The 25,516-nt window shown below is 43.2% G+C and overlaps 1 protein-coding gene across 2 annotated transcripts in view; it reads right to left on the bottom strand.

The window, feature by feature from the left end:
* Positions 1 to 471: 471 nt before the first annotated feature.
* The window catches only part of FAM83H (family with sequence similarity 83 member H), a 38,954-nt gene continuing 13,909 nt past the window's right edge, over positions 472 to 25,516 (bottom strand). The window contains exons 2-5 of one of the 2 annotated variants that reach the window (XM_074203166.1): positions 17,657 to 18,151; positions 6,450 to 6,614; positions 6,097 to 6,221; positions 472 to 5,874 (exon numbers count right to left, since the gene is read on the bottom strand). In XM_074203166.1, the coding sequence (XP_074059267.1) occupies positions 2,802 to 5,874; positions 6,097 to 6,221; positions 6,450 to 6,614; positions 17,657 to 18,151 (3,858 nt within the window). In that variant the 3' untranslated portion in view covers positions 472 to 2,801. The remainder of the gene's footprint in view (positions 5,875 to 6,096; positions 6,222 to 6,449; positions 6,615 to 17,656; positions 18,152 to 25,516) is intronic. The other variant, XM_074203167.1, reaches the window with a different exon arrangement.

Below are 25,516 nucleotides of genomic sequence, written 5' to 3'. Positions count from 1 at the left end.
CTACGAGTCTTTTTTTAATATTCTTTTTTATTAATTTTATTTTAATTTAAGGCACTGGGGTTAAATGTGCCCATGGTCACACAGTTAGGCAATTATTAAGTCTCTGAGGCTGGATTTGAACTCAGGTCCTCCTGACTCCAGGGCCAGTGCTCTATCCACTGTACCACGTAGCTGCCCCAAGTGACAGTCTTTGTCTGACCATGTGTCTCTTGGAAGGATTGCATGATTCCATATATCATGACCATGTTTTTACTTATTTTTTGTTTTTGCCCATATGCAATAATGTGTGTCTTAGGACAGGCTCAAGGTTTCTGACTCCAAGGGACTACTGAATCTTGAGGCTGGACCTCAGCCCTACAGTATCAGTGGGATACCAACTAGGACATTTGTTGTGCAAGAGGGTGTAGTTCACCAGGCATCTGAAAGTCTAGGAATGTCAAAAACCACAATACTTCCTTGAGACAGTATGACATACAGACACCTTACCTTCCCCATTAAATGGCCTGAATGGTTGAAAGTTGGAATAAAGTGGGGGGAGGACCAACTGTGCTAAGACTGGACTGTCTTTTTCTGGTATTTTCACTAGAGCTGGCTGACCTCTGACCCTGGAAATAGCTTTTCCAAAGCAGTGGCTTTTATAGTTCTTGGGTGGCAGAGAGGTAATTAAGGCAGCATTTCAGGGCTGGTTTCAAAAGAAGCAACTCCTTCCTCCTCTTTGCTACCTGGCAGAGCAGCCCACACCAAAGGTTTCCTTATCCCAAACTGGGTACACCCTATGTTTGGGCCCCCAGCCCTATCCAGGTGAATGCTGAGGAGGGAGCAGTGGGTGATGAAAGGGCCATAGGTTCAGGACAACAGAATCTTTCATATCCACCAACCCCATAATAGAAGACACAAAGAAAAATGGTGGTGGAAGTCAGGATCTGTGTGACTTCTGGGAGGGACCCTGTCAGGCTCACTCCCACTTAAACCCTCATTCTCTTACCAGGGTCTCATCTCTTCCTTGGTCCCCTAAGAAAAAGGCACTGATTCCTAGGGTGCAGTCACTCCCTGGTCTCCTACCTCAAAAGCAAAGAATTTCCTTCAGGCTGAAGGCTAAGACATCTGGTTAGTTCAGGCAGGTATGGAGCCCACTGAGGTCTCTAAGGAAGGGTTCTTCTTGACAGTAAATAACTGAAGAGAAAAGGTGGGAAGTAACATGACAAGAGATCTCCTATAGTCTGTCATTGATCTCTGGTCCCTGAGCTCCCTGGCTTCCTCACACCTTTCTCCTTCAGTCGGCCCTGCCCACATCCTGCACATACCTTTGGGAATGAGATACAGGCCCACACAGGTACTAACATTGGTCTAATGTATGATTCATCTCATGTGTCATAGGAATCCCAGACTGATTCCATCTCAGCATTTCTATTTAACCCTCTCCTCCTAAGACATTTCTGACAAGATGTTTGTGAAGTTGTGAAGAATCTAAGACAAATCCAAGACAATCAAAGCCAGGTTTAATAAATTCAAGTCTAATTTATTGATGCAGCAAATTAGTCTTCCCTCGTCCCTCCCACTCTCATCCCCTGCAGAGGGTCGAAGACACAGATACTGAGTCTGTGCCAGCCCCTCCCCAGCGGGAACATTCCCAGCACCTTTTGTCCATCATCATGGGTGTCCCTCTTCAACACCCAAAGAGACATGCATCCATCTAAGAATAGGAGAGATGCTAACTCAGAACCTCAGATAGCAGTGCCCCTCTTTTCTAGAAACCCAAACAGAACCCATAATCCCCCAGGATTCCACCTCATCCAACCTACAAATCAGCCAGCTTTTATTAAGTGCCTATTGAATATAAGACACAGTACCCAGTGCTGGGAAGACTTTGTAAATGCTACAGATAGGGTTCTCTCTTATCCCAAGACCTCTCCTGGGAGAAGGCATGGTGTCACGCACACACACACACACACACACACACACACACACACAAGATTGTCCATCCCATCTCTGTTAGAGAGGCCACTTGGTATAGTGAAAAAGAACACTAGACAAGGAGCCAAGAAATATGGTCTCTTCTTCCAACTCCACAGTTCCCTGGCTATATAATCTGGAACAAGTTACTTCTCCCAGCTTCTTTCCTCATCTGTAAAAATACCTCAGGTCATTATGGAATCCCTCAGAAGGATCCAATGAGATAGTGTGAGAATACTCTTCATAAACTGTAAAGTTCTGTTCAAGTGAGGATTTGTAACTTCCAAATTCCTCAGCCTGAGAGATGTACTAACAGACTGAGAAGAGAGAGAGGGATAGGCAGATACTTAAGCAGATCAGTGAAAGAAGGGATAGGCAGTTAAGTACAAGACTATGTGTCAGTAGAAGGTGCAGCATACACCTTCTAATTGAAGGTAAGGGCCTTTGGAATAAAGGAGGATATAGAAAATGAATGGATGGATACCCAGATCAATATAATTAGATGGGAAGATGGGAATAATCCTCCAGAAAGGTAAAGCTCACATTCCAAAGGCAGACAAAGTAGTAGCACATCATTGTGTGGGGACTGGGTGTGCCCAGGTGCACTGGATTTCTGAGCACATTAAAGATGGGGATGGTCCTCCACCCCTGGGCAATGATATCCCTCAGAAGCCCAAGGGAACATCCTGCTCTTCAGAATATATGCACCCTCTCCCCACCCTTTTTCATCCCACCCTGTTTAGAGATTTGGCATCTGGCTTGGTCATCAGACCCACAATGGAGTTGAGCATGTAACATGAGTCAGTGATAGTGACACTCTGGGCAGGAAAGATTGCCAGGGTGTTGGATCATTTCTTGGTCTTGAAGGTGCCTAAGATCTTGGGCATGAACTTGCCCACCTTGCGGTCCCTAGCATCAGCCTCTCCTGCTCCAGTCTCACCTGCCCCTGCCTCACTTGCCCCTGCTTCGTCCTTCTTACAGAAGACTTCAAAACGACTATAGACACGCTTTTCTTTCCGCATACTCTCCATCTTTCGTAGCAGGGTGTCTCGTTCTTCCAGGCTAGCCGGCAGTGTCCTGCTGAAGCGACTCTGACCCCCAAAGCTGTCTGAGCGGAAGATGGCTGAACATTTGTCCTTGTCAGACATCTCATGGGCCCGACTGACATCCAGGGCAGCAGCAGGTGAGCGGTATAGCTCAGGGCTGCTGTGGGCTGCACCACCTGTCCCTGCCCCTGATCCAGCCCCACTCCGATGTTTCTGGCTGTGAGCACTAATCTGTTCTAGTATCATTTTGGTGTCATCTCGAAGGTTACTACTATAGAGGGCATTGGCTGTGGCAGAGGTCAAGCGAGGCCTGGAGCCCCGTTCCTCTGTCCCTACCTCTGGGCTATCTCCCCGAGACAGTCGCTGGGAACCCTCGGGTTGCCCATTCTCCTGGGGCCCTAAGAAGCCACCCTCCTCCTCTAGCCGTTTCTCTCCCTTGGGACTTAGCAACTGTTTCAGCCGAAGTGAGCCCTTTCGCAGGAACTCCATAGGACTGGGCTCTTGTCGGCCAGCATCTTCCTCCCCAGGAGACCCTATCTTCTGGGTGTCCCCAGCAAATGTGAGGCTACTCCTCCGCTCAGGCACTGGGGGTATAGGACTACTCCTCCGTTCAGGCACTGGAGGTAGGGGACTGCCCCGCTGGTCAGGTGAAGCTGAGGTAGGGCTTCCCTTCCTTTCAGGATAGGCCAAAGTGGGGCTCCCCTTCCTTTCAGGGGCAGGTGGCACAGGACTCCCCTTCCTTTCGGGATAGGCCAAAGTGGGGCTCCCCTTCCTCTCAGAGGCAGGTGGCACAGGGCTCCCCTTCCTTTCTGGGTATGCTGGAGTAGGGCTCCCTCTCCTGTCAGGTATAGGACTCCCCCTCCTCTCAGGAAAGGCTGGTGTGGGGCTTCCTTTCCTCTCAGGTGGAGGACTTGCCCTGCCCTGGGTCAGGGCTGCTCTACCATCAGAAGCAAGAAATCGAGAGGGCAGTTTATCAGTACCCCGACCCAGGGTGTCAAGCAGCTGGGCAGCACTCAGAGTGGCTGCACCCGGCTGTCTCTCAGCCTCTTCATGCAGCCGACTGGCAAAGGAGTCACGTAGATCTAACAGGCAGCTCTCCAGGCTACGTCGCTCGCTCCCTGTACCCCCACTACCTGTCCCAGTCTCTTCCCGCCATGACTGCGACACTGCTGCTTTGCTAACAGTGACCACACCACCCGTTCTATCCTGGTCCCGGTCCCGATCTCTGTCTCGAGCTGGGCCCTTGTATTTCTCCAACAGTTCTGCCACCTTGGAGGATGAGGCTGTCCGAACAGTCTCACCACCCTCTCCCACTGTCTCACTGACTGTCTGCTCCTTCTGGAAGAGCTGAACTTTCTCATTTGCAGCCCCAACTCCAGGACCCTCCTTTTGGGATGCACTGAAAATGAGGGAGGAACGAAGCCGGGAGCTCCGCTGGATCAGGGGGTTGAGGCGGGAGCGGAATGAGTCCTGCTTAACCAAGCCTGTCCCATCAATCACCTCTCGCTCTGGGCCATCCCCCCCACCCATAGCCTTTGGAGGAAAGGGGCCCCCAGTCCTGAAAGAGGAGGGAAGTAGGTCCCCAGGCAAGGGATAGCGGCCAGGGGGATCACTCAGGACTTCATCATAGGATTCTGCCTCCATGGGGCCAGGCAGACCCTCATCTCCACCATCAGAGTGGCAGCCACTAAGGTAGGAAGAGATACGCCAGTTGCGTAGCCCTGCCCGACCCTCAGCCCCACCCTTCCGGCTGGGTTCCATTTCTGGCTCAGCTTCTGGTGAAAACAACCGTTGCTCCAAACTCTGCTTCTGTGTAGGTGATGACTGGCAAAGGAACCTTTGCCCAATGTTAGGGCGCTGTGGGGCACCAGGCTCCACACCACGGGGTTCAGGGTCAGAGCCATGTCGGACTTCCCTTGATGCACTGGATGGCACATAATCCAAGCGCAAGTGTCCACCAGGACCCTCAGGGTGAGAGCCAAAGCCTGATTCTAACTCTGGGAAACGAGGACTCCCCTCTATCCCATAGTCTTCAGGGTCTCCAAACCCTGGCCGTCCAGCCCGCAGCTTCTCAAACAAGCCCTGGGGCCGGGTAGATGTGAATTGGGGTTCAAACTGGTAATGTTGCTGGTAAAGCTGGTCACGGTGAAAGTGGCTGGTCTGAAAGCGGAAGTCATCACCATGACTAACAAACATCTGACGGGACACCTGGCGGGATGAAGCAAAGTTCTCCATGGCTCCATCAGCAAAGGTATGCCGCTTGAAAGCATCCATCTCCATGTGCTTGGCTCGGAGAAAGCCACGGGAATTGGGGTCCCCACCATGGGCAGCCTCCATCTCCAAGTGCTTGGCTCGGAGGAAGCCCCGATTCCCAGAGTCTACACCATGCCCAGCTTCCATCTCTAGGTGCTTAGCACGGAGAAAGCCACGAGTGCTGGGATCCCCACCATGGCCAGCCTCTATATCCATGCCTGGCCGACGTGAGAGCATCCTCAGCCCATGCATGTCTCCTGCACCCCCTGTGTGCCGAAGTAGGTCGTCCCTGCGGAAGGCTGACAGGAAGTGGCGGTCAGGGTCCAAGAAGGAGGGGAAGCCCAGACCTTCATCACGTGGTGGGAACAGAAAGTGGGCACGCTTGGGGAAGAAGGAGCCTGGTCCTCCTACAGGAGCCCCCATTAGGGGCCCTGGACCCCCATATGGTGTAAGGGCATAAGTGTCCGCATGGGTCAAAGCCAGGGCCAAGGCCCCAGCTGCAGGGATCAATGGCTCAGACTGAGCAAAGAGGATGCGAAATTCCTCATCAAAGCTGGATACCAGCTCTCCCTGGAACACGTGAGCAATGCTCCGATGAATCTTCTCAAAGGACCACATGAAGCTAAAATAAGGAAGACAGAGAGGTTAGGGTTGGGGAGGACAATGGAGGAAGAACAGAATAGGGGAAGAATCATAGTGGAAGGACCCCATAGTGAATCTTCTCAAAAGAATAAAAGAAATTGAGAGTAGAAGGAGGGATTAGTGAAGAAGACATAAAAGGAGAGTGAGAAGGTGGGGGAAGTCTTTTTTTTTTCATATCCACCCCTGGCCTGACGCAGCTCACCTGTAGCTTCCACTCAGCACCACAGCACAATCCACCAACAGGAACTTCTCCTTCACGTGGCCCTTGAAGGACTTTCCAGTGCGGCAGTAGTAGGTGGGGCCTGAGACTGTGCGAACCCGGAGGAACTAGATGGGAAGGAGTATGAGTCAGGGGCATAGGAAGCAAAGCAATCTCCATACAGACTCATCTTCCCCCCCACACACAAATGAACCCACGTGGTACAGTTTGAATCACACCTGCTAAGATTGCCCTTTGTTAACTCCTCCTCCACCTCCTCTACCAGTCTCTGATGTCCATGAGAGGAAGAGTGAACCTCCTATAATTATCTCCCACTTCCTTCCCCAGTCACTCACATCCACATGATGCAGGTTGACCCGGCACTTTTCAGCCATGTCCAGAAAGTGCTGGGCATTCATCTCATCCAGGAGGATATAGACAGGGACACGGCGGGCAGCTGCCTCTAAGACCTCTTGCAGCAGATCTACATCTGTGAACATGTCCATCACAATGGCCACCACCTGGAAGATGTAAAAGGAGTAGATGGAGAGGTGTTGCTATCAAATTAATGCTTCCTCTGAAGTAGGAAACCTCTTCCTCTCCCCACTCACATACCCTTGAAAACCTCTCCAATCTGTTCCCATCACAGAGTATTTCATACTTGTCAGAGGAGCTCAATGTCAACTGCAATCCATTCTGTATTTCCTCTCCTAGCTTTATATACTGAAATAAGGCTGGTGCCAGCACCAATCTCTGGGAAACCCACCCAACTGCTCACAAATTCTCCATCCAGAATAGTACCCATTTATCTCCATCTAAATTTTCCTGATTCCAACAAGCAAGCCTACCAAGGAAGATAACAAAAACAGTAGCTGACATTTACATATCTAAAGTTGACTGAGAACTTTATACAAATCTCACATGATCCTCAAAAGAACTCTATGAGATAGATACCATCTTCAATTTTATACCCATTTTATAGGTCATGAGACTAAGGTTCAGAACAGTAAAGGAACAGTCAGTAACACAATGAGTAAGTATGAGAGGTGTCAAGTCCCCTGACTCCACATCAAACTCCTCTCCCATTATGCCATGCTGCCCACTCAACTGAGATAACAGGAAAAATGCAAAGATGACACAGGAGAAGCATCAAGAACATTAAGGGCCAAAAAGAAGCTGGTGATGAACACTAAGGACAACAAAAAAGACTGACTTTTTGAGTTATGAGACAAGGGCTATTGGATAGCTGGAATGATATAACTGATGACTGAACCACTCCAGTGAGTTTCTACTACTGAATGATCTTTACATGGAAGTGGGGGGAAAGGAAATGTTTAGCACAAAATTAAAACCCAAGATAAAAGCAAGAATGTTGAATACAAGAGCACAGCTAATGAGCTTGATGAGACTGCAAAGACCAGCTGGTCCAATCCCTTATTTTAGAGAGAGAGGGAACTGGGACCCAGGAAGGTTTAGAAACGTACTCTAACCCAAGGTCACACAATGACTTAAGAGTTATGGATAGATTTGAAACCATACCATTCTGATTCCAAGTTTGATTCCAAGTTTGACCAAACACTTCACTGTTTATTTTGTAACAAAGCAATGGGAAACAAATTCAGTGCACATCAGTTGGGGAATGGCTAAACAAACTGTGGCATAAGAATGTGATGTCACATTGTTATATCTTAAGAAACAACGAAAATGAAAAATTCAGAGAGACAAGGAAGTTTTTTTAATGTACTAAAGCAGATGGTAGTAAGCAGAATCATCAGCAGATGACCACAATGATGTAAGAAAAACAACACTGAAAGGGTATCAGAATTCTCAAAAATGTACTCACCAATCCTGACTTCAAAAGTCTAATGGGGAAGAATTCTTCCCCCCCTGCCCTTCTCAACAGTATGAGGCATTATTACACCTCCTCAATGGGTTCTTTTCTTCTGCTTAGTTTTGTTTGTTTCAAGGAGAGTTTTGGAGTTTTTTGGGTTTTTGGTCAGAGTCAAGGAAGAGGAGTCATTGGGAAGTGACAATGATGTGAGGAAGAAAAAAAGAACTATTAAAAATATTAAAGTATGATATTGTCCTATATGTAAGAAGTATCAGAAGTGCTAAAACTTAGATGAGCTGAAGCTGATGAAGAAATTCAAAGACAACAAAAACAATTTTCTTAGCTAGGTTACAGGAAGAAGAACGTCCAAAGAAAGGATAGAACTATTGCTAGAAAGGATGAGATAATAACTAACAACAGAGAGAAGACAAAACTGCTTGACTCATATTTTGCTTGTCTTCTCCACCAAGGAAAATACTCTTTGGACTGGAAAGAACAAATAAAAATAGCTGATAGTGAACTAATGCCCAAGAGTGATTTTACTTGATAAGAGTATATTACATATTATCCTCTATTTGAATAACACACGACTAGACTACACCCATTAGAAAATGCAGGAGAGATGGAATAATGTGTTCCTTGGAACCAAGGAACTCAAGATTCAGCACAAGGTGACCAATTCTGCAAGTTTTAGCCTAACCATTCATGAAAAAAAAAATGGACATTCCATAAAAAGAGGTAGCTGAAATTTTTCTAGAAAGAAAAATCAAATCTGAAGAAATTATTTATTCCTTAAACAACTCACACAATAGAAATACAAAAAAGTAAACAAATATGATAACCAAGAACTATAACAAAATAGCACAAAAGGAACCATTAAGAAATTCTTTTCTAAATGCACACACAATGAGAAAAGCAGAACCAGTAACCAAATAGAAGTGATAGTGGAAAAAGAACTGAAACATCATTTACTAAAGCTCTCAACATTCCTCCCAGAGGTGAATCAATTTTTTTAAAAAACTAAATTACAGAATAAGAGGATGCATAAAAGGGGAGAAAGAGGGAAAGAAGATAGAGAGTAATATGTAATATATTTCCAATCAAGGCAAAGGATAACAATGAAGAGAAAATTAACTCCTCTAGTTCCTCTTGAGAAGAAAGCCTATATAAGAAGTTGAGCATGGAGGAAAATGGAGAGATTAAAATAAGAAAAGTATTCTATAAAGGAATACTGGAACCAAACAATGGGCATAATCATAGATATTTGGTACCTTCAGGAGAATGGGAAACAGAACTTGTGAGTGGAACTGACACACAGAAAAGTGGGAGGGTATGGACCCTGGGAAGAGATTTATTTTTTTTTGCAAGGTAATGGGATTAAGTGACTTGCTCAGGTCACACAGCTATGTAATTATTAAGAGTCTGAAGCCAAATTTGAACTGGGATTCTCCTGACTCCAGGGTTGGTACTCTATCTACTCTACCACCTAATTGCCCCTGAGAAGAGATTTCAAGGCAAAAGGAAAAAAAGTGACCAAAGGGGAGGGCAAAGGTCAATAATAAACCAAAAGATCAGAGACAGGAAAATTCCTGCCTTGAGACAAGGATTGCCCCTTGCAATAGCTGCAAGAATTGGTATTTTTAAAACTGAGACTCAATAAGAAGAAGGTGAGAAATGGGGGAAGAGCTTCACGAAATTCACCTAAAAACTGTTTAGAAGAAGAAACTCAAAATCAATACTTTAGAAATTTTAATTCCATGAGTAATAAAATTCCAGACTAATGGAATTAGCCTATGAGCAATGAATCGAAGGATAAAAGTCTAATTAGAATAAAAAGGGAAGCTAAATAATGAAGAAAATATAGGAAAGAAGTTCTTTTTCTTTTTTTAGAAAAAAAGCACAAACAATGAAAATTTTAAGTTAATGAACAAAACAAACTGAAAGAAGAGAAGGGGGATTTCACGTGAGAGGGAAAAAAAGAAAATTAAACTAGATAAAAACCAGCAAGTAAAAGTAACTAATAAGCAGAACTCCAAAATTAGAGAAAATTAACAAAAGAGGTTGGGGAAAACAAATGACAGGGTGAGAAAGAAGATGAGCTAGTAGAAATAGGGCTGCCATAAAAAAAAATAAATCTTAAAATAACAAGATATAGTGTTGTCTTTAGAGAGGAAGAGAGTCATATTAGGCATATAGAATCACAGAATTTGAGCAACCATTCACTACCACCTTTACTCAATAAGTATACTCATCAATTAGTCTCCTTGCCTTTACTTGAAGATGTCCCAAAAGGGGGAACCTAGAGGCAGTCCATTCCACTTTTGGATAGTTCAAATTGTTAAAATGATTTCCTGACATCAAAATTAATTTGATGTTGCAATTTCTACCTCCTACTCCTGGTTCTGTCCTATAGGCCAGATGGAACAAGTCTAATCTTTCCTCCATATAATATTCCTTCAGATACCTGAACAGAGCTATCAATGCTCCCCTCCTCTTAGTTCTTCTCCATGTCAAACATGCATGGTGCTTTCAAATGATCCTCATATGACATGTATTCACAACCAAATTGCCTTTCTCTAGACACCCAGCAGCTTATCAATGTCTTCTTACACTGTGATTTCCAGAACTGAACTCAATACTCCAGATAGGATCTGACAAAGGCAGAGTAGAGTTGAACTGTCACCTCTTTATTCCTGGAAGCTATCCCTCTCAGGATCACAAATGATCACATTAGTTTTTTTTGGCTTCCACATCACACTGCTGCTGATTCATATTGAGCTTACTTCCACTAAAACTCTGAGAAGTTTTCCAAACTGATGTCTCATATCTCCCTTACTTGTCCTTGTGAAGTTGAGTTTTTTGTATCCAAGTTTAAGCCTTTACATTTATCTCTATTGGATTTTGTCTTTATTAGAGTCAGCAGAATGCTCCAAGAGCCTATCAGGGTCCTTTTGGATCCTAAGTATAACATCCAGTATATTTATTAGTCATCCCTCCCAGCTCTGAGTCATTTGAAAATGTGATGAGTATGCATTCTATGACTTTCTTCAACTCACTGATTAAAAATGTTAAGTAACACAGAGCCAAACAAAAGTTTCAGTACTACTCCACTGGAATTATTAACTTGTTCCTTGAGCCCAGTCATTTCCGAATCCATCAAATAGTATTACAATCTACTCTCCATCTCTCCATCTTCTCCACAAGAAATCACTTTTTTAAATGCTTTGCTAAAATCGAGGCAAACTACATTTAGAGCATTACCAGTTTAGTAACCTTCTTGAAAAAGAACACAAGAATTTTTATAAGACTTGCTCTCAATGAAGTCATATTGGTTCCTGGTTTTCCTTTCTGGATGTTCACCACCTACCTCTTCATGATTATCCATTCTATTTTTTTTCCTAAGAACTCAAGTCAATTTCATTGACCTATTGTTAAAATATTCTATTATCTTCCTTTTTTGAAAATTAAAAAAATCAGCCTTACTCCTATTTTATGCTGCCTCTTCTATTTTCCACAATTTTTCAAATAAATATTACTGATAGTAATCTAAGTACCTAAGGATGTTCATTCTCATTAGAATTGATTCCCTTTCATTTTTAAGCCTTTCTCAAAATTTCCTGGGCCAACTTCCCCTGAAGAATTTTAGTCCTTATGGTTATACCCATCCTTCCTCTGAATTCTTTAAAACCTGATTTCCCAGAAACCTAGGGTACACATCAAACTATATCCAGGTTTTTCCTCTTTCTCTATCAGATTAGGAGAGATTAGGAGGAGTCACTACTTATTATTATTTCTGCCTTGTAGCCAGCTCCTTCCCATTTGTGACAATCAACTCCAAATGGCTAGGACTCAAATACAAAAAATCACATTATCAAAAATAAAATTAAAGAATACTGATGTAACTCAGCAAGAATACAAGGGAAAAAAGTGACCAAAGGGAAGGGCAAAGATCAACAAAGAACCAAAAGATCAGAGACATAGGAAAATCCCTGCCTTGGAGCAATATTCTCTCTATAAGGCACTAATCTCAGAAGAGTGATGTCAGGGATACTAAAGCAAAGAGAATGGAAGGAGATAATATTCATAACTATGTCTGGGAGGAAAATTGTTAACAAACAAGTATAAAGGAGATCACAAAAATATCAAAATAAATAATTACAATCAGACAAAATATAAAAACTTTTAGGTAAATGGAATCAATGAACACAGAATTAGATAAAACTCAGATTGGGGGGAACCTTGAAATGAAATGTCTGATAAAAGTCCAATATTCCAGACATATATGGAATTGACCTAATAAGATCAATGAGCCATTCCTCAATGAAATAAGTGTCTATGGATATTAATAAATAGTTTTCAATGGATGAAACACTAACTCTGGAATCAGAAGGACATGAGTTCAAATCCAGCCTCAGACATTTGACACTAGCTGTGTGACCTGGGCAAGTCACTGAACATCAATTGCCTCGCTTTACATACCCTTTCTCTCTCTCTCTCTCTCTCTCTCTCTCTCTCTCTCTCTCTCTCTCTCACACACACACACACACACACACACACACACACACACACACACACACACAAACATTTGTGTGTGTGTGTGTATATATATATACATATATATATATATACACACATATATTTGGTTTTCAAAAGAAAAATTGCCAGCTATCAGTGGCCATGCAATTAGTATTCTAATATAGAAAGAACAACTAGATTTAAAATCAAAGGACTCACTCAAATTTCACTACTGATTTTTACAACCTGTGTGACCTTAGGAAATTCACTTAATGACTCTGAGCTCCAGTTTCCTCATCTGTAAGGTCCCTTACAATTCCATTTAGAGTATCTAGAACCCTACTGAAAAAAAAATGCTCTAAAATCACTAAAAATAGAATGAAAATTAAATCAACTCTAATATCACTTCAAATACAGGATACTTGGAAAGGTGATAAAAAAATGGAATGGACTGGTTAGAGGAATCATGGAAAGGCAGGTACACAAATAAACTTGGTGGAGCTGTGAATTGATACAACCATTCTAACATGCAATTTGGAATTGTCTGAGAGAAGTAATTAAACTCATCATACTCTTTGGCATAGCAAATATTAAAGTTGGTCATTATATACCCTATATATTTACTTTGATCTCTTCAGACAAAAAATCTGATTTTTCCTTCTTACTGGAATTGTTTCCCTTGGTGTCTTCACAAATTCATTTTTAAGCATCTCTCAAACCTCTTGGACTGATTCCTGGAGATGATTCACTGGGTCTGGAAAAAGTCTAAAAGTGTGTTGTTCACAACTAAGGCTGACTAAGGAAAGGAGTATAAATAATCTAATATAAAATGGACCTTGAAAATCATTCATTTCTAAAAAGAAAGGAGAGAGTCCTGTATTCTGGTGGATTAAAACATTTTAGCAATTACATAGATAAGAGAGAAATGTTATTTAAATCAAAAGTTCCCTGCTAAAATTTGTGCAGTTACCAAAGAGATACAGTCTAGCTATTTTCACCACAGACTGTCCTTTTATACAAGATTGTAGTTTGGAAAAGTGCGCTAATCCAATAACTGGAAGGGAAGCAAAAGTAGAATGAATGTCAATCAATTGTAGAAAGGTAGAACAAGTTTGTAGCATATGAAAGCAATGGAATACTATGGTGCTATGAAAAATGGTTAATATTAGATATTCAGCTGAACACAAGAAGGCTTATATGAAATGACAGTAAAAAAAGAACTGAAAGAATAATACATGCAATAACACTAAAAATTAGTCAAATGCTAGTGAATTTTAATGGATAATATCAGTCTTAGAGGGCAGCTGTGTAATGCAGAGGTTAAGAGCAGTGAAACTGAAGACAGGGAGACTCATCTTCCTGAGTTCAAATCTGACCTCAGACACTAACTAACTATGTGATCCTGGGTTAAATCACTTAATTCTGTTTGCCTCAGTTTCCTCATCTGTAAAATGAATTGATGAAGGAAATGTAAATCACTCCTACGTCTTTGCCAAGAAAACCCCAAATGGGGTCATGAAGAGTTGGACACGATTGAAAAATGTCTGAACAAGAAATCAATCTTAGAAAACCGTAAGGAAACTTACTTTCCTTCCCTTAGTAGAAAGGTAGAGACTATGAATATGGAATATGACAGTAGATCTGAAGAGTGAGGTTGCATTGGACTTGGAATCAGGAAAACCTAAGTTCATATCTTGCCTCAGACACTTTCTCCCTGTGTAACCCTCAGTAAGTCATTTAACCTATTTGCCTCTTTTTCCTCAACAGCAAAATAAGAATAGAACCTACTTTCAGCCACTTGGCCAGTTTATGCGTTTCACATTTTTCTTTTTTTATAAAGCATTATTTATTTAATAATTTTTACAAATGGATGAATGTTGAAAACTATCTTTACATGCATTTGGAAAAATAAAATAAAATTTTAATTGAAAAGAATAGAACCTACTCTTCCCACCACCTCCCCAGGTTGAGGAAATGGTTTTCTTTGTTACAAGAAATGGTTTTCTTTGTCACAAGAAAGGTTCAAAGGGACCTGAGGTTGAGGATGGGTTTTAAAGGTAAAATGGCAGTGGTATAAAAACAAAAAGCAACAATAAAAAAGTGGATTTTTCCCCAAAGAAAATACATTCAGGGGCGGCTAGGTGGCATAGCGGATAAAGCACCAGCCCTGGAGTCAGGAGTACCTGGGTTCAAATCCGGTCTCAGACACTTAATAATTACCTAGCTGTGTGGCCTTGGGCAAGCCACTTAACCCCATTTGCCTTGCAAAAACCTAAAAAAAAAACAAACAAACAAAGAAAATACATTCATCTCTGATTTCCCTGAGCATCATCTGTGGGTCTGATTTAAAGCCCTCAGATTCGACATACCCAAAGAAACTGATGATCATTCCCTAAGCTTGCTCCTCTTTTTGAAATCTCACTATTAGTGAGTGACACTCCCACTAATAAATACACACATACCACCATAAACACACACACCCAGCTTCTCAGTCCTCCACTCCATTTGTGACATAAACGACTAGAATGGCAGGTAAGATAGATACCAAAGGTTTATAGCTTACCAAAATATCAGCAAAGTCCTTCATCCTATTTATATAGGAAAAAAAAGTGGAGCTATATGGGCTAGATGACAATATGGTAGGGTGAATTTGGAATTAATTGAATGGCTAGACCCAAAGAATAATCATGAAAAATTTAACATAAGAACTTGGAAGGTCATCTCCAGACCAGTGCCCTAGGAATAGATGCTTGGCCTTAAAAGATTGAACATTTTTATTGGTGACTTGAATAAAGTTTTAGGAAATGTGCTTATCAGATCTGCTGATGACACAAAGCCAGGAGGGAAGGATGGCTAACACAGGGAATGAAAGTAAGGATCTAAGCAAATCATTACAACCAAAATCCTGGGCCAAATCTCACAAGATGAAATTTTTTAGGGATAAATTTTTACACTTTGATTCCAAAAAATCAATTTCACAACTACAAGACAGTAGAGATGTGGCTGAATAACATCTGGGGGTTTTAGTGGGCTGCAAGCTCAGGAATGTGATATGGCAGCCCAAAAAGCTAATGGGAATCTAAAGTTCACCATGAGAGACTAGAGACCCAGGACTCAGGTCTAGAGCTACAGAAATGGCACCATAGACACCAGACCTAGAATCAGAAAGCAGAAAATCTCAGGCTAAGGTTTAGTCCTGAACTGATCTGAATGGACCAAATTCCAGAAGGACTAGAGACCTGGATATCAAGACCAACACAGAAACAAGTATGGCATTAATGGGTGTACCTAATCTTCTGCCATCTTGAGATATAGCTACTAGGCTGCTGCTATCTATGAGTTTATGCAAGTTTTCTTGGGGACCCAGACCTCCTACCTTAACTCCCAGTTACAAGTCCCTAGATTTTCAATGTTTGGAGAGGAAAAACCACCCTAACACTATCCTCCATTATCATGGGACTCCGAAAGATAGAGACTCCAAGCAGATTGTAACTGAATTTGAAGATATGTTCTTATTGCTTCTGATTGCAGTGACTCAGCAGCAATGTCTCCCAACGCAAAAACTGACTTCATCTGCTGCCTCTCCCTGACACTAATCCTACCACCACCACCCCCGTCCTCCTTTGCCCTTTCTTTCCAAACCTCCTTTCTTCCTCTAGCTCTTTTTTACACATCTTTCATCTTCTTGTGCTCATAGAAATCTATTTCCTTAAGGGCATCAAGGGCAGCTAGGTGGCTCAGTGGATAGAGCACCTGGCCCTGGAGTCAGGAGAACCTGAGTTCAAATCCAGATTCAGACACTTAATAATTACCTAGCTATGTGACCTTGGGCAAGTTGCTTAACCCCATTGCTTTACAAAAATCAAAAACAAAAACAACAAAAAAAGACCCTTCATCACCAGCCATCTTTTTCCAGTGTCAATGGCTCCTTCTTCTATGTCCCTGATACACTGAGTCAGGCGAAGAAGATGGCATACTCTTTGCTCCCTGAACCACTTCCAGGCCCTCCTTGCCTACCATCTTTCAGCAACGTCATCTAATTCACTCTGCTACAATATCTGGCCAGTTGCTTGATAATAGGATCTACCAGGCTCTAGAGAACTCTCCCTCCTTTCTCAAGTTCATTAACTGGCTCAAAGTCTTTCCCTCTAATCCCAAGTACTCCCCTCTGATGAGGACTTAAATATACATAATGACATCCTCTCACATACACTGGTCTCCCAGTTCAACCACCTCTTCCACTCCTGTGAACCTTCACCTTCATTTCACCTCAGAAATCCAAAGAGATAGTAGGTCATACCCTAAATCTCACTGTCACTCATTGCAGTGGCATCTCCTTGATTCTGAACTCACATATTACCCTTTGCTGACCATGTCTCCTATCCTTTCATCTCTCTCTCTGTCTTCCTTCTTTCGTCCTTCCTCTCTCTCTCTCTCTCTCTCTCTCTCTCTCTCTCTCTCTCTCTCTCTCTCTCCTCTTCCTTCTTCTCTTTCCATTCCTCTCCCTCCTTGCTTTTCTCCCTCTTCTCTCCCCTCCATTCTTTCCCCTCCCTCTCTTCTATTTCCCCTCTCTTCTCCCTTGTTCCTTCCACCTCTCTTTCTCCCTCCCCCTTCTTTTCTTTCTCCTTCTCACTCAAATACATTAAGGAAAACCACTGTCTGTTCCATACATTTTAGCAGTAGTTCTCTCCTCAGGTCACTTTTCCCCCAAATGTAGGACCTGAATCTGCTCATTTTGTAATTTCTCCAGACTAGCTAATGTCTTCCCCTCCAAAGTTACCTTCCATCTAGTCTGACATACCCCCTTTTATACACTGCCACCCCTAGTAGAATGCAAGCTCCTTGAGGGCAGGGACTAGTTTTGCTTTTTTTTTTTTTTTTGGTATCACCAGGGCCTAACAGTTTCAGAAAGAAGCATTTAATAAAAGCTCACTGATTGATTGATTAATTATGAGCTCCCTGAGAATGTCCTGTTTGTTCCTCCTCCTATCTAAGACTCTAAGATTCCTAAGACCAGGAAGGCCCTAAGTCTATTCCTACTTCTTCCCTTGACAATAAGCTTCCCTAAGGGCAGGGCCTGATTTTGCCCCTCTGGTTTTCCCTCAGCTTGGCTTGGTATAGAGTTGACACAGTTGCCCAGTACAGACTAGCAGATTGATCCTTACAACTTAAGCTGCCCGCATCTCCCCCCTTTGTCCCCATAGGGCTGGTCCTGACCTGTTGGGCAGCCCTGATCATCCTCCGGGCCTCATCCTTGATGCTGGGGTTGTCAGGTGGAGGTGGCTGCACCAGCGTGGTCACTTCAGTGCCCTGAAAGCCAAAAGTCATAGGCCATCCAAGGTCCAGTTCAGGCACAGCCAAGTCTGAATTCACAGGCCAGTAGGTACCAGAGGAGCCAGACATGTCCACATCACCATCTGCTTGGGGAAGGGATCCGGAAGCACTTCCCTGGCCAGTGGCATTCTCCCGGGAGGCATGCTGTGGTTGCTGCAAATGGCGACTGACATGAGCCAGTTCCTCAGGACACAAGAAGTCAGGGGCTCCCTCATCAGTCAAGAAACGCCGGTAGGCCTCAGCTCCCCCCTCAGCAAGGGCGTCGAGGGCCAGCCGGTAGTACTCCTTGTAGTGGGGCGGCAGGTAGTCCGGGGCTAGGGGATTGTCCCCTTGGGAGGAGCTTTGAGAGCGGCGAGCCATGGCAATTGGGCCAGGGAGCTACAATAGAAGGGGAAAGAGGTGTCACAAAAGGAGAGCAGTGACCTGTCCTTCAAACTTAAGAAGGCGCAGGCCACACCTGCCCAGACCCATCTACAGAATGCATCCCTTCCTAGGATGATTACATCCTCACATACAGTCCTACATACAGAGTCTGCTTCAGAACACCATACATCTAGCAGACACAGACATCCACATGCCCATATATGGGTGGAGAGATGGGCTACATTCCTGAGAAGCCCCCCCAGAGGTCATGGCTCCTGGGAAAGCCAGACACAAGCATTAGATGGATGGGCTGTCCCTGAAGACGGAGGACATGAAATATTTCTGATTCTGTGGGAACAAGGAAACCCACCTTATGACTGGTAGGTCAGACCCACCAGTAGCCTTCTGAGATCTCCTATTATTCCTTATAGCCAGGGGATCAGGACCCCAGCTATATAGGACTTGGAGCACCTTTGAAATAATGTAGTTTAAGTCTCTCAATTTTATAAAGAAACTGAGGTTCAAAATGGTATAGGGAACCCCCTCTTCTCTACTATCCTTAGCTCCCTTCATGATCATGTCTATCTAAAAATTCAAGACCCCAAACCATAATGCCCCTATTATTTCTGTTGCAAAGGGGAAAGGACCCAGAACACCCCCCCCAACATGAGCCCCTCAAAATCCACTATGGCCAAGGGTCTAAGCCCCAAAGACCTGATCTGGGATGAGTTCTCACTAACTTAAGAGGAAAGCAAATAACCCAGGTGTCCAGGCCTGAGGTGCCTCCACCCAGCCTGGAGGGGAACAGGGATATTGCATCAGGCGACACCCAGGCCCCGCCTCTATGGATCATCTCCCAGAGAGGGGCAGGGCCTGAGCAGCTCCAGGGGCGGAGACCAGGAACCCCAGGTTGCCTTTACCTGGGCGGGGAGAGGTAGGGGGAGGTCTCAGCCACACCCCCTCAATAGAGGCAGCTGGAAAACCTGGAGTGGAGAAGCCCAAGACCGTTAAGAATCAAAGCCTTACTATCAGCTGGAGACCAGTTACTTTCCCATTTATACCCGACCCAAATACATCCACACCATCACCACCACCATTACTACTTGAACCCATATATTATTCCTTCCACCCTACCCCATTTCTCATAAACAGAATTTGCTATTGTTATCCCAGAAATTGCAAACACCCATATGCCATTGTCATCCTCTGAAATTACACACACACACAAAACTCAAACTGTTTCACTAGACCCTCCCTTAAAAAAGAGAATCCTCTTGTTAACCATCTAAAATCATACCAACATATATACCCACACTTTCCCCTCAGATTACACACATACTACCCTACACACACACACACACACAGACCTGCTGATATTACTTTCTTGAAGTTCTACATACAGTAACACCCTAATGTCCTTTCTGCTTGACCTTATTGTTATCTCCACTCACCAAACATACATACTTAAGAATGAAAAATGTTTCTCCTTATACCTTGACTCTGAAATCCTGGGAGTTGTGGGAGGGAGAGAATGACATATGGGTTCAAAAGACCTGAGTTTAAATTGTGACTCTGCCTCTACCTATGAGATCTTGGGCAAGTCACTTCACCTTAGGACCTCAGTCTCCTCACCCATGAAATGAGATAAGTTAGACTATGTGACCTCTGACTACACTCTCACACAGCTCTACATCTTGGATCTTATGATGTTTTATACACACACACACACACACACACACACACATACACGGCTACTCCCCAAAGGTCCCAAATTTACCTCCTCAAGACCCTAATTATCCTCCCTCTCCCATCCTACAAGTCACATCCTACACTGAACAGAAGTACTTTTTCTGGGGAGATCCATGGACACGTTAGTCATACATAGGTAGACCTCCCCATAGCCAAGCAGTCACCCATTCAGGATATTAGGATGTTAGGAGTCATTTAATCTAGAGATCAATTCCCTCATTTTATAGACAGGGACATTTGAGACAGAGAACTTGCCCAGGATCTCAGAAGTCTAGTGGCATAACTCCAAGTTCAGGACTAAAATCCAGGGCTCTTTACAGGACACTCCACCTCTGAGGGGGACTGACATTTTGACAGACAAACCACTGGCATATCATGCGGTAGTTGGGTGGTATAGTGGCTACAGTGCTGGAACTGGAGTCAGGAAGACTCGAGTTCAAATCTAACCTCATATACTTACTAACCCTGTGACCATGCACAAGTCACTTAAACTCATTTGTCTCAGTTTCCACAACTGTAAAATGGGGGTGACAATTGCACCTACCTTATGGAGTTGCTTGTGATGATTAAATGAGACAATATTTGTAAAAGTGTTAAGTATAGTAACAAGCACATATAATTAAGTACATAATACATGCTATTTACTTCCTTTCCTTCCTTCCCTCTTGGTTAAACAAAGTTTCTTACATGCTACATTCAAGTACCAACTAGAAAACGGGTTTTCTTTTCATTTTTTTTAAATCTGTAGAAAAAAATGAGGATAAGAACTGGATCCATGATTTCATTGGCATAAGTAGATGTCAAATGAGGAAACTCCCTCTACAATGCAGGTCAACACCAGTTCTGCAATTTTCAATCTTAAAGAGTTGCCTAGAGCACTGAGAAAGTAAGTGACTTGCCCAAAGTCACATGGTCAGTACATTTCAAAAGGCAGGATTTGTACACTTATCTTCCTGGCTCTCAGGCCAGCTCTTTCTATTGCAGGAAAAATAAAAATGAAAAAAAAAGCAAAGAAAAAACAAATACATTTTTACTGAATTCTTGAAAATTTAAGTTACCCCACTAAAGACCCAATTTATTCCTTGACTTCACTATTATCCTACCCTACATTGGCACTCAAAAACTCTACAGTCACCACCCCCAAAAACCTCTGCAGTTAAAGCTCTCTGTTCCAAAAAAGAAAAATTACTATCACCTTTCCAGCCCTGATGACCAGGAATTTGGATATCCCCTTTACAAGAATCACAGGCAGAATTTGCCTAGATATGTTGGAAAAGGGGCATGGTACAGGGAATGGCTTAAAATAAGATTCAAAAATTGGTACCATTTTGGGATGATATACTCCAAACAGATCTCCTTTACTGGCTTCCCCACAACTGAAAAAGTCAAAGACATCTCTTTACCACCAAGGGATGAGAAAAGCCCTGGGATGTATAGTGAGGTCTCCCTTCCCCATCTAGAAACGGAGAAATATGACACTCAATGGATCTCAAATGTCTACAAGTGTAAGCAGAACTAACTGTTTATGTTTTCTTTCACTTTGGATTTGAGCTTGATCCTCCTGGAATGTGCCCCCCATATGTTCACCCTCCCTAGACTTGTCATTCTTCCCCAGGCCCTTCATTTCTCTGATTAACCTCATAGAATCATAAAACATTATCTTTTGAAAGAACCTTGCATGACCTTACATATTTAGTCCAAGCCTTATCTGACAGATGAAGTACCAAAGATTTACAGAGGATTGGGTAGAGGGGATTCATGCTCAAGGTCTCCTTCAACTTCTGATACTCTGATTCTTCCATGATTCTCACTTTCTCTCAACCCATTTCTTATCCCTATTCTATGCTACCTACCTTTAATGTCTCTTATTCCATCACATAATCCATTCTCTCCCTCCCTATTTATCTTATAATCCTCATTCTCCCTCTGCTGTCCACATTCCCCCCAATCTCCTTCTCTCACCATCTTCTTCCTTTTCCCTCAGCCCCATCTCTCATCTCATCACCCTTTAAAAATCCTTTTTTTTCCCTCAAATATTCTCATCCAATCCCAGTTATTTCTATTTCTCAAGAACTTAACCTTCTTTCATTCACTGTTTCTGCCCTCCATCCACCTCCAAGCTTTTCTTTACCGATAGCCTCTTGGATACCTGCCCTCAACCCTAGTAACCTCCAGGAAAAGACAAGCCTCCTCATTCAAGTAGTTTGACCTGATTGAGTACTAAGGAGCCCTGGTCTCCCAATTCTGACAAGCAAAGTTTTTAACCCTTTAGGTTCCCTGGGTCTAGGCCATCCTTCCTGGCATATGGGCCATAAGACATGATTGAAGCAAAACCAGCAGGGATTCAATTCAGATAAGAAGAAAAATCCTAAAAAGCAGTTTAGAGATTTAAGATACAGCCAGGTACCCTCTGAAGAATAGGTAAGGCCAACTATCTCCCTCCTATGGTGGGGTCTACTCAAGCCCTAAATCCAGGGGAGACCCCTAATTCTACTGAAATCACAAAACCCCTAAAATAGGCAAGGCCACAGCCACAACTGACCACATGAGGTCTGTGAATCATTCGGTCAATCAATAAGCATTTTACTTTAAACTTGGCAGGCTTGGGTACAAAACCAAAATGAATTAGTCCCTGACTTCAAGGGACTCACATTCTACCAAAGCTACATTCTCTGATTCTCTGTGTGCAGAATAGCCTCAGAGATAGTTCTATGGTTCTCATGTGCCCCTCAAATTCAAATGGGGCAGCTAGGTGGCGCAGTGGATAAAGCACCGGCCCTGGAGTCAGGAGTGCCTGGGTTCAAATCGGGTCTCAGACATTTAATAATTACCTAGCTGTGTGGCCTTGGGCAAGCCACTTAACCCCATTTGCCTTGCAAAAAAAACTAAAAAAAGAAAAATTCAAATGGAGGGACCCTGGAAGTATCATGGCCTGGTTCAGTTATTTCCTTCTGTGGGACCTTGGGCAACTCACTTTCACTCTCTAATGAGGGAGCTGTCAAATGATGTCTTAGAAGGTATGCTAGCATAGAAAGAAGATGGCTCCATTGAGGCCTCAGGATCCTTTCAGTTCTGAGACTCTAGGAGCAGATAATCTCCCAAATCCAAGATCCCTGTGAGCTAATGATCTAGTGGGGTGGGGGAGAAAGAGGAGGGGGGGAGAGAGAGAGAGAGAGAGAGAGAGAGAGAGAGAGAGAGAGAGAGAGAGAGAGAGAGCCTAAAAGTCCTAAGACTCAAGGCCTTTAATATCAACCTCCACCTCCAGTCATCCACTCTAACCCAATAAACTATGACCTTCCAGTCAGCCCCAAACATCTGGTCTTTGACTCTCAATCCCAGGCTCCTATCTTCCCTGACCTTTAGCCATCATAATCATGGCCCTCTAAACTTTATGGACATACATAGCATCTATAAGAAGCACTCCATCAAGAACAGGGGTTCTCAATCAGGAGACTGCAAAATTAAAAAAAAAACAATAACTATAATATAATTATTGGTTTCCTCTAAAACTATATATACTTTATTAAATTCATTTGAAAATGTTCTCAGAAACCAGAAAAACACTGTACACCCTAACAGCAACATTGGGGCAATGATCAACTTGATGGACTCGCTCATTCCATCAGTGCAACAATCAGGGACAATTTGGGGCTATCTGCAATGGAGAGTACCATCTGTATCCAGAGAAAGAACTATGGAGTTTGAAAAAAGACCAAGGAATATTACCTTTAATTTAAAAAAAAAAAGACCATTATATTATTATGTAATTCTGCTATCTCTTATACTTTATGTTTCTTCCTTAAGGATATGATTTCTCTCTCATCACACTCAATTTGGATCAATGTATACCATGGAAACAATGTAAAGACTGGCAAATTGTCTTCTGTGGGGGGGGTGGAGGGAGGGGAGTAAGATTAGGGGGAAAATTGTAAAACTCAAAATAAATAAAATCTTCAAAAGAAAAAAAAAATGTTCTGAGAGAGTAGTCACAGGTGAAGAGAGAGCCAAAGGGTCCATGATACAAAGCAAGTCAAGTACTGCCGCTTCAAACTGTCCTAATGGCAAGGCGCTACAGTAGAAGAAGTAGACTCAGGCGGGAAGCAGGGGTATTTATCTAGGATATTGGGGAGTTGAGGGAAAGGACAGGAAGCAGGGGTTCATATGGGACATAAAGAATACAGACAGGGGGCGGCTAGGTGGCGTAGTGGATAAAGCACCGGCCCTGGAGTCAGGAGTACCTGGGTTCAAATCTGGTCTCAGACATTTAATAATTACCTAGCTGTGTGGCCTTGGGCAAGTCACTTAACCCCATTTGCCTTGCAAAAACTAAAAAAAAAGAATACAGACAGGAAATAGAGCCTTTACAAAGGAAATGGTGGGCACAGGCGGGAAGTAGGGGTGTTTTGCATAGGAAATGGGGGAGATAGGAAGTTGGGGAACTTAACTAGGATACAGAGGGCCCAGACAGGAAGTAGGGGTATTTATAGGAAATGGGGGCAGGCAGGTGGGGAGTTTAACTAGGATATAGGGGATACAGACAGGAAGTAGGGGGTGTTTATATAGGAAATGGGGGGCTGAAAGGAAATTGTGGTACTTAAATAGGAAGTGGGGCAGACAAGAAGTTGGGGAATTTAACTAGAATGTAGAGGACACAGATAGGAAGTTGAGGTGCTTATATAGGAAATGGAGGACACAGGCAGGAAATAGAGGTGTTTTACATAGATATGGAGAGAAGACAGGAAGTAGAGGTTTTTGGGGCACAGGCAGTATGTAGGAGGGTTTAACTAGGATGTAGGAGACAAAGTATATAGGAAAGGGAGCACAGTCAGGAAGGAGGGGTGTTACATAGGAAATAAGGGGCATAGACAGGAGATAGGGGTATTTATATAAAAATAGGGAATAGAAAAAATGGGGAGTAGAGACAGGAAGTAGGAGTGTTTTATAGAAAATGGGGTACAAACAGTTAGTGGGGGTGTTTGTATATGAAATGGGGGAACAGACAGGAAGCAGAAATGTTTTGGATATAGAGGGCATAGACATGAAGTGGTGGTGTTTATATAGGAAATAGGGGCACAGGCAAGAAAAAAGAGGATATAGAGGACAGATAGGAAATAGGGGAGTTTAACTAGGCTAGAGGGGCAGAGATAGGAATCAGGACTGATAGGAAGTGGGGCAGCAGATTTTCCAGAAGGATTCACAGAAAAAAAAATGAATCCATAGAAGGGAAGTTGGGCCCTATGAGTAGGGCCCAATGAGAGCTCAAATAGGAAATCAGTTCAGATTGGGGGGGGGGGGAGCACAGAGAGGAAACAAAGGATTATTTAACTTGGTTGTTGAGGCCATTGAAAGTAAGTCCCAGACAAGCAGTAGAACTCAGAAAGAACTTAAGGGCCATAGAGAGGAAATGGGGTCACCAGACATAAAGGGAACCAAAGCCACCAGTTAACTTTAGTTGACTGGAGACGATAACTGCCCCCAGTCCTTACAATCAGAAGACCCCATTCTAGTCTCAATTTGGCAACCCATTTTTCGAATTCCCCAGAGCAAGTATTGTCCCCAGGTGCTTTCCACCTCCCCCACCCCACCTGGCACTCATGCCACCTTAGGCCTCAGTTTCCTTCTAGGTTCAAA

This window comes from Macrotis lagotis, chromosome X (assembly GCF_037893015.1).
Source record: "Macrotis lagotis isolate mMagLag1 chromosome X, bilby.v1.9.chrom.fasta, whole genome shotgun sequence".
NCBI classification, from domain to species: domain Eukaryota; kingdom Metazoa; phylum Chordata; class Mammalia; order Peramelemorphia; family Peramelidae; genus Macrotis; species Macrotis lagotis.
The sequence above is the reverse complement of the archived record's forward strand: the minus strand, read 5'-3'. Positions and strand labels throughout refer to the sequence as shown.